This window comes from Parus major, chromosome 3 (assembly GCF_001522545.3).
Source record: "Parus major isolate Abel chromosome 3, Parus_major1.1, whole genome shotgun sequence".
Taxonomy (NCBI): domain Eukaryota; kingdom Metazoa; phylum Chordata; class Aves; order Passeriformes; family Paridae; genus Parus; species Parus major.
In genome coordinates, this window is record NC_031770.1 from 25625696 (window position 1) to 25635248 (window position 9553).

Genomic DNA, 9553 nt, shown 5'->3' on the forward strand with positions numbered 1-9553 from the left:
AGTGCATGGGGAAGCTTCATTAACCATCGCTAACAAGGCGTGCAAATGCTCTGATTGGGCAGCTTTCTTGTAACGCCAAGGCCTTAGCAGGATGCCCACCTAATGAGGGTCACTACAAGAGACTGATAAAATATTCAAATTTTCCGTCGCACCAGGAACTTTGTACTAAAGGAGAAAGTTGAGACAACTGTGTGCTTGTTTACCTTGGGAAGGCACACTCGGGGGAGAAGGCATCTAGCTCTGACATCTCCATCTCCCAGAGAAGCCCCGAGCTGGATGGACGCTGCTTTATGGACGTTTATTTGCTAAATTCGTCAACAGATTTCCTCTCGCTTTCTCTCCTTTTCCCCCATTCTAATTGTGTTTCTCTAGGGTTTAATGCGCTGATTAATAAATAACCTGTCTTCGAGGTTCCACACTTCTCTTTTCTTGCCTTTTTTTTTTTCTTAAAGATTTATTAAAATCAGCCTGATGGCTTTAATGACACGTCAATCATTTCAAAGTTGCTGCTTGTTGCCAATATGTCAGACTCTGTACACATCACCGCTACTTTCCTCTCTGCAGCGTTTAAAACCTGTCCCCTCCTCCCCCCCACAACTTGTTTCTTCAAGTTTTCATCACTAGGTTACGATTTCTAATTAGAGCTAAGTATTTCACTTAATATTTAATTTAGACGCCCAGCACATATATCATACCTAGATCAGTCAGTCAAGTGTCCCTTGTTGATAATGCTACATCATTAAGAGTTGTGTTTAATTCAGGAGCAAGTGACTGTACGGCTGCTTCTGCTGCAGAGCAGGTAACTTTCGACTGGCAGGAGCTGCCAGCAGATCCAGAGGGATGGGGGAAAGCATTCCAGCCCAGCCGGGAGGCAGCTGCGGCTCCCTCACCCCCTCGGGAAAGTTTTCTGCTTCCCAAGCCGTCATCTCACCGCGGAGGCGAGCTGCATTCCTTTTCTCACTTTAAAAAAATAAAATAAAATAAAAGATTAAAAAAAAATATAAAAATTTGTTGGTATTTCACGTTTCCCTCATCCAGCCTCGCTGTTCATGCAAAATAAAGCGTGTGAGGGGTCCCCGGAAGTTTAACTTGGAAAGTGAAGCAATATTTTGGACAACTAACTAAATATGCCCTCGACGTCTTAAGCCAATCCAACTAAAAAATTATAACTTGTCACTTGTTTGTTATCACGATCCGTAATAGCACACACCGCATGCAAAGAGCTCTGCTACAGGAGCCGGATGGGCCACATCTTACACACCCATCAAATGCGCATTCATTTATCCCGGGAAATCGTGACTAAAGAAAGAGAGGAAGAAAGAAAGAGGAAGGAAGGAAGGAAGATAGATGTGTTTTTAAAGATAGCATCCGTACAAATTTGTCAGCCCTTGCCCCTGAAGACCGACAAAAATCCAATTAAATCGTTGCATTAATAATATAAAAAGCCTAACAAGACCAACGCGATGGGTTCTCCTTTACCTGCCCCTGTCTCTCCCTTTCTCCCCCCCTTGGTCTCCCCCTCGCCGCGGCCGCAGTGCTGCATTTTCCTCTCGCCGGTACTTTGACCGCTACCCCCAGCCCCGTCTGAACCCCTGCCTCCCCCGATAAAAAAAATAATCAGCGCTCGCAAGCGCCGACTGAATCACTCCCGAGTCAGGATTAAGGGGCACTAACTAGGCAGCAGAAAATCGCAGCCTCCTGGGAGCGACCATCAAAACAAGCAGTGAAATAAAAGAGCTTCTCTCTGCTTCCCTTCCTCTTCCCAGAAAAGTCCTCCAGGTTGGCAGCCCGACACACACACACACACACAACTTCGTAAGGCTCTCTCCAGAAGAGAACACTGGTTTGCCCGGGTTTGTTTGGGGGGGGGGGGGGGGTGTGGGTTTGGGGAGAAGGGGAGGGTTGCTCCCCTGCCCTGCAGAGCCACATGTCATTCTAGCAGCTGAAACAATAAATCATGTGGGACCAAGTAAGATTGACTGGAAACGGACGGCAGGTCCCCCGGCCTGGAGAAGATGCCCATCGTCAGAGCAGAGGGACCCCGCCTTGCGCGGCCCCGGACCCCGGGCCCCAGCACGGGGGTGGGGAAGGGCCGGGGGGGAAGAGCGGGAGGCCACGCACCCCCTGGGCGCTCCCCCGCGGGACCTCCGCCTACCCGTAACAAACTTACAGGATCCGGAAAGGATTTCCCCAGCCGAGAGGGCAGCCTCTGCCCAGCCCCGTCCGTCGCCGCCGCCGCGCTCCCGCTGCCGCCGACCGCGCCCGGCTCCGCGCCCGGCGGGGCGCCCCGCTGCGCGCGCCGCTCCGCGCCCGCGGCTGCGCCCGCACGGCTGCTGCGCCTGGGCGCCCGGCGGCTCCGGGCTCCGCATTAGCCGATCCCATTGACAGTTTGCAGCCAGCAGCTGCAGTCATTAAAAGCCATTTACACCCTGGCCTCCTCACACAAAGCTGGAGCGCCAACAATTATCTGCTTGCACATTTCAGGACATGAGAGTGTGTCCCTAACAGGCTTAGGGGAACGCTAAATCCCTGGCCTGGCTGGGCAAGCGCAGGATCCGCTCCCCGAGGTCTGGCTAACAACCACCGCGCCTCGGTGACCCGAGTCTTCCAGCCGCGGGAGCCGGCGGAAACGTTTGAGGATGCTGTCTCCGTCCTCGTAAGAGCCTCTGGCTAGCAGAGCTCCCGTGCTGGACCTTAGCGGCACAGAGAGGAGACTGGGCTTCAGGAAGACCTTGATATTAGCTGATAGGCAGGGTTGTGGGTTTGTTTGATTTTAAACACACACGCACATAGAATACATGCATTGTCCTACGGAAAGATATTGTGGAAGAAAGATTTTCGCCAGAAATTCAGTTGTTACATTTTTCATATGTCGGGGGGGGGGAGGTGTTTTAAAATAAAACAAGGAGGGAGAGAAAGGGAAAAAGAGAGAGAGAGAGAGAGAGAAAGAAAGAATATATGTAGATATGTAGAAGCTTTCAGAGATTCATCAGGAATACTAATAGAGTGGCTGCAACCTAAAACTGAACCACCAGTGTATGACAGTCCGTGAGATTAAAAAAACCCAAGCAACCCAAAACAACAGAGGCGGTTTGGATGTTATTCTGGAAATACATTTTAAGGTAGTTTAATTTGCAGCTCGAAAAAAATGGAATCAAATCTTAAGAAACTCCCGCAGGAATTCCCCTCACTCTCCCCTCTGTAATCCTTTACATAAAAGGAAAGGATTACAAAGAAAAAGATTTTGTGTGTGTGTGTGTATTAAAATCTTTGGTTAAACATATTGTTGTCCAATTAATACCTCCAAGTCGATTTGTAGAGGGGCTGAGAAGTCTCTTTCCCTCCTTAGCTGTACGACTGGAAATATGAGCCAGGGAAGGTGGGAGGGTAGAAAGAAGTTTTTCCCAAGTCTGTTAACAGAAGTGCTTAAGCAGATCACTAAAAATTAAGAGGACGAATTATTTCCATTAGGACTATGAAGCCATGTAGCACACCGATGACAGTTTAGTGGAAATCAGATGAATGTGTAATACAGCGAGCTTTTTCCAGTCCAGCAGCTCTTCCAACTGGACCTATTCATCTGCCACTTGGAATTATTTCACGAGGAGTGCGCTGTGAAAGGATCACAACCAGTTTGGAGCGCAGCTAAAGAACTTCTACCACCCATAGCAGTATTATTATTATCCTTCGGATAGGGCAAGTCACGCTATGTTTTCACATTTTAATTGTAATATCTCACTTCCCCCCCTCCTTCCCTCCATTGATGTCTGAAAGTAGTTTGGGCTCCAAGCCTCACCCCTCGATCTCCATCGGAATGCAGAAAAGATCTTTAAAAAAGTTTTGAATTCCTCAATGATTTTTCTTCTAGAAAGGCGGCTTAGGATAATTATTTCAGCTTTATTGAGGGCAGATTAGTTGAAGTCTGGATGCTGCGTTTCAATACTCGTTGTACATGCCTTTACAATGTCGGTATTGTTTGCTACTGTGTGTGAACCTATTCAAAATATACACTTTTTAACACCAAGCAAAGTCCTGTCTAAATATACACAGTAAGTCTGGAAAGATGTCCATGACCCGTACAAATCTCTGTAAATCACACTTCCATAGCTACAGAAACCAAACAAAAGAGTTACCAGCTCAAGATGCTGATTAAATCTTCTTAAAAGCAACATACCTAATAATAAATATAGTTGCATGGTAGCAAGGTCTGACGACCCAGCTGTGTCTTACTGAGGGATGGACTCAAGCCACCACCACGGATAATTTCCCTGCTCTCAATTAAAAAAAAAAAAAAAAAAAAAAAAAAAGGGGGCTCAAATCCTCTTTTTCCCACATCCCTTTCCTCGTCCCTGCACAAGACCCTTGGAAGCTGGGGCGAGAAATTGAGGAGGAAAGGGGAAAAGGAGAGGTACGGTGTAAAGCCCTGGCGAATTTGGGGGTGAGGAAAAGCCTCGCAAGATCGCTGGGCTCCGGAGAAAGGAAGGGGCGAGAGGAGGTGAGGCGAGTAGTAGGAGGAAAGCCAGAATGCAAGAAAAACAAAGTGGAGCTAGGGAAGAGAGAGGAGAAGGAAAAGGAAGACGAGTAGGAGCGGGAGGGCGTGGAAGCGAGGAGTGGGACGGGGGAGGCAGCGATCGGGGCGCCGCCGGGGTCGGTCGAGGAGCCGGGCGGCCGGAGCGGATCCAGGCTGGGCGCCCTGGGCGGCTCCCGGCGGAGCGGCTGCGGAACTCCGCGGGCAGCCGATCCCTCGTTCCGCGGAGAGGGGCAGGGAGAAGGAGAGGGGAGGAGAGACTCTTCGGTGAACCAGGGCTAAACCCAGCCGGTACTGTATGTGCCTGCTTCTGGGAGGGTCACCGGCGTGAGGATGGGTCTAATGATCTCATCTTTCTTTTCTTCCCCGGCACTATTAGTGCTCAGATAGGCAGAATGAAGTGAAACTACGTGCAAATCATGTGTAAATTGTCTCAGTTAGGAGCCCTTTATCCGAACGTGTATCCCAGCCTGGCCCATTTACTTTTCCCCCATATCTCCTTTAGCTTTAACGAGGCTCGTTAAGATCACAATAATATTCCACCCTCTAATTGCTCATCCCATTCAACAAATATGTGCACACTGCTTTTCGCATTATTTGATCCCTTATTTAGGAGGGGTGTGGAGAAGGAGGGGGGAGAGACAGGGAGAAGGGGAAGTGCTGAGATTCGGAGTTGCAAAGATTAAGGAGGAAAAAAAAAATCCAGACAACAAACCAGGCTTTTCCACCAACCGCCCGGCTTCCCTCCCCCCCGTGCATTTGGGCGAAGTGGTAAAAACCTTCCTTACGTACTCCGTAATGATTGGCAGGGCTGACAGTGATTGGCAGCGGCTGCCATGGCAACGCCACAACGACACTCAGAAGACCAATAGAAAAGCGAAACAAAATGTTTCAGCTCTGCACTCACTGTGGATTTAGGGGAGATATTATGAGGCTGTTGTCATTAGGGCGATCGCTGTTGAATCACTGAATCCTGACTCGGCGGCGGCGCGGGGCCGGGTGTGTGTGAGTGCGTGTGCGTGTGGGGTGTGGGGTGTGTGTGAGCGCGCGTGTGCGTGTGCCCGCGTGTGCGTGTGAGTGTGTGTGCCCCCGTGTCTCTATGTGGCTGTGTGTGCGTGTGCGGGTGTGGATGCGTGCGCGGTGCGTGTGCCCTTTCCTCCCTTCTTCCTCCCTTTCTTTCTTTTCTCCTTGATTTATCTCCCCCTCTCCCCGGTCATCCCATGGTGTTCAGGTCCCCGCTAGAGCTTTATCCCACCCATTTCTTCTTGCCAAACTTCGCCGCCGATCCGCACCACCGCTCCCTCCTTCTCGCCAGCGGCGGCGGCGGCGGCAGCGGCAGCGGCTCGGGCTGCAGCCCCGGTGCCGGCGGCGGTGGAGGCGGCAGCTCCCGGGCACCCCACGAAGAGTTGTCAATGTTTCAGCTGCCCACACTCAACTTCTCCCCGGAGCAAGTGGCCAGCGTCTGCGAGACGCTGGAGGAGACTGGAGACATAGAAAGGCTGGGGAGGTTCCTCTGGTCGCTGCCGGTGGCGCCGGGGGCATGCGAGGCCATCAACAAGCACGAGTCCATCCTCCGCGCCCGGGCGGTGGTGGCCTTCCACACGGGCAACTTCCGAGACCTCTACCACATCCTGGAGAACCACAAATTCACCAAGGAGTCCCACGGCAAGTTGCAGGCCATGTGGCTCGAAGCGCACTACCAGGAGGCCGAGAAGCTAAGGGGTCGCCCGCTGGGGCCGGTTGATAAATACAGGGTGAGGAAGAAGTTTCCGCTGCCCAGGACCATTTGGGATGGCGAGCAGAAGACGCACTGCTTCAAGGAGAGGACTCGCAGCCTCCTGAGGGAGTGGTACCTGCAGGACCCTTACCCCAACCCCAGCAAGAAAAGGGAACTGGCTCAGGCCACGGGGCTCACCCCCACGCAAGTAGGCAACTGGTTCAAAAACCGAAGGCAAAGAGACAGAGCAGCGGCGGCTAAAAACAGGTCAGTGGGGCTGCGGTGCCACGCTCCGAGGCGGGGGACGAGGTGGGCGGCGGGACCTTGCGGGCGGACGGCCGCGCTCCGCTGCTCGGCAGCCGCTTGGGCTGCAGCGCGCCTCTGCCTCTCCTCCTTCTCTTCTCCATCGGGGAGAAATCGGTTCCCCCGCCGGGCGGGTCGGTCTCCTCCCGGAAGCCACAGGGATGCGACGGGGATAGGCACGGCTCAAAGTTGCCTGACGTGCCTTCAAGCCTGCCCCGGCTCCCTACGGGCTCCCGGGTTGCGGGCAGGTCTGGGGCTCCCGGCGGGCGTGGGCAGCTCCGTGGGCTCGCGTGTGTAAATGTGCCCAGAGCACATCGGTTGCGGCCGGGGCAGCGCCCGACTCTCCCGGCCTCCCTCCCTCCCTGCAGCGGCGGCTGGGGCGGGGGACGGAAACCCCCACGGCTCCGGGTCGGTGGGCTCCGGTTTGGCTTTCGGCTTGCCGGCATCTGTGCCTGGCCGGGCTCTGGCGCGGTTCCCCCGCCGACAGGCCGAGGCAGGCTGTGCGGTTCAGAGCGGGTTTCGGCGGTGCCGGCGGCTCTGCTCCAATTGTTCGTGCTGCTCTGCATGAGCAACGGGACCAGCACAGGCATACCCCAGAGCTCTTTGGCTCATGGAGAAGCGAAAAAACAAACAAACAAAAAACATTTAAGAGACTGGGAATCTTTTTTCCCCCTGCATTTCCATTTCTGTGTTTACACCACATGGCGACCTGGCCTCCTAGTCTTGAGCTTTCTGTGCATTTACACTTGCATTTATTTATTTTCATGTCTATCGGTGTCTTTTTTTTTTTTTTTTTTTTTTTCCTTTCTGTTTTGCCATGAAAAAAGCGAAGCACCTTTCTTCCTTTCTTTTGCTTGCTTTCTTTCTTTCTCATTACTGTCGTAAAAGTTATTTTGCAAATGGAAATGGATCCTTAATCTAGTTTGACACACTGGTTTTATTTCAATTTAAGTTTCGCTACCACTGTAAGCGTGTAAACAAAAACTCCTTCTTATAAATGCTGTCTCTTAAATTCTTCCTAATTATAGCACTGGTGCTACTGATTAAAGATTCTGTAGGAGAAATGCAACCTAAAAGTGCCTGGCTATTTAATTTCCATTAGATGGAAAACAGATCAGCTTAGGACTGTAAATAAACAGAAGTTGCCTACGGATGCTTTTGTTGACTCAACGCTGCTGACAGCAGATGAATGCACCAGGATTTTTAAATGGGAGAAATATCAAAGACGCTGAACTTAAAATAATGAGAAATGTAGAACAAACTGGCTACGTTTTTTGTGTTCTTTGCAGGAAGTTAAATAAAAAATACCCCGGTGAGAAACATTTGAGCAAAGAGTGTGTTTTGATTCACACTGGCAAACTGGCGATCCTAGGCGCTAGAGGTTGACGCTGGCTGCTCAGTCCAGGACTTCTAGCTCTTTTCCCTGAATTAGGCTTTCTTTGGGTTTTGAGTGGAATAAAAGGACCCAGAGAAATATTTACAATACGCTAGGGAGCCTAAAAAGTATTTATTGCCTCTTAAAAAAAAATAAATTCAAAGGTAATATTTCCTTAAGTGTTGACAATGAAAGAACGAACACTTTAAAGCTGATTATTGCTTTCAGATGAAAAAAAGGACTTAAATTCAAGGAGAGAGAAGCGCTGTGTTCCACATTCTCCTTATTTGATTTTATTCATAGCGCCGTGTCCCTGGGACAGGACCTCTCTCCTTCGCTACCGCAGACCCAGAGCGTCTGTGCACTGGGAAATATTTAGGCAGGTGTTAGCTAGGGCACAAAATGGGGATCCAGTACGATTCTTGCCTGCTACGGACCGCTCCCTGAAGCTTTTCGCGGTGTTAAAGGGGCTCACCCACACAAGGATTCTCCTAGGCCCGCCGTGCCGAGGGGATGAATGAATGGCGCTCCGGGGAAAGAGAAGGCGCTGCTCGTCCTTTCCAAACGCGGGTGCAGGGCAGCGCTTGTGTCCGCGCTCCCTGTCCCGTTTCAGACCGCGGCCCCTGTCGCTGTGCGTGCGCTGGGCTCCGTCCCCACGGGCCGGCCTGACCCGGCAGCGGGGGCAGCTCGGCCCGGGCTCACGGCTTGGCCCTGCATCCCCCGCCGCTCCGGGCTGCGCAAGGCGCTGCGGGATAGCGGCCGGGACGGGCCGGGCCGGGCCGGGACTGCACCCTGCGGCGGAGGGTCCGCTCTGGGTCGGACCGGGCCGCGGGCGCGGGCGTCCCCGGGAGGGCGCAGGGTCGGGCGGGCGCCGTCCCATTGGCCGCGCCCGGTGTCTGAGCGGGGCTGTGCTGTTGTTTTGTCTCCCGGCGCGATGCAGGCTCCAGCACCAGGCGATAGGACAGAGCGGCATGCGGTCGCTGGCAGAGCCCGGCTGCCCGACACACAGCTCGGCCGAGTCTCCGTCCACGGCGGCCAGCCCGACCACCAGCGTCTCCAGTTTGACAGAAAGAGCCGAGACGGGCACTTCCATCCTCTCGGTAACCTCCAGCGACTCGGAATGTGATGTATGATATCGGAAAACAAACAAACAAACAAAAAAATCCAAATCCAAACAGCCAAGCACCCTCTCCCCGTCCCGAGCAAAACAAACCGAGGCAACCTAGAATCAGGACACACACACGCATGCACGCACACACACAGCCGGGAGGAAAGAAAAGGCCAAACCCGACCCAAACATAATAGCAAACAAACAGACAGGGATCAGAGAATCCACCACCACCGTCAGCCAACACCACCACCAAGAGATGGAGCTAAAACTTCAACAGTCACAAACGCTGGTGCTGCAGCGGGAAGGGTGGGGGGGGAGGGAGGGAAATAATAATTATTATATATATAAAAAGAAAGGAAAAAAAAAAAAACAAAGCAAAAGTGACAATTGTATTCTTTTTAGGACAAGCACGATTTCTCCTTTGCGCTTTTCCATGGACGCATTTCACCCACTTGCATGATGATGATGATTAAATTTGTATCTGGGAAAAAATATTCTCTATAGTAAAGGAAAACAAAC

The 9553-nt window shown here is 52.0% G+C and overlaps 1 protein-coding gene across 1 annotated transcript; it reads left to right on the plus strand.

Annotated features, from left to right (window-relative positions):
- The first annotated feature begins 5225 nt into the window (after positions 1-5225).
- On the plus strand, positions 5226-9339 carry SIX3 (SIX homeobox 3). Its single transcript, XM_015620386.3, has 2 exons — positions 5226-6512; positions 8864-9339. Exons 1-2 carry the CDS (start codon positions 5749-5751, stop codon positions 9054-9056), a joined length of 957 nt encoding a protein of 318 aa, XP_015475872.1. The 5' UTR covers positions 5226-5748; the 3' UTR covers positions 9057-9339.
- The last annotated feature ends 214 nt before the right edge of the window (positions 9340-9553 follow it).

Coding starts and splice junctions, on each gene's coding strand:
- SIX3 (XM_015620386.3), top strand. CDS start 5,749: ATGGTGTTCAGGTCCCCGCTAGAGCTTTATCCCACCCATTTCTTCTTG. Junction 6,513..8,863: donor GCAGCGGCGGCTAAAAACAG/GTCAGTGGGGCT, acceptor GGCGCGATGCAG/GCTCCAGCACCAGGCGATAG.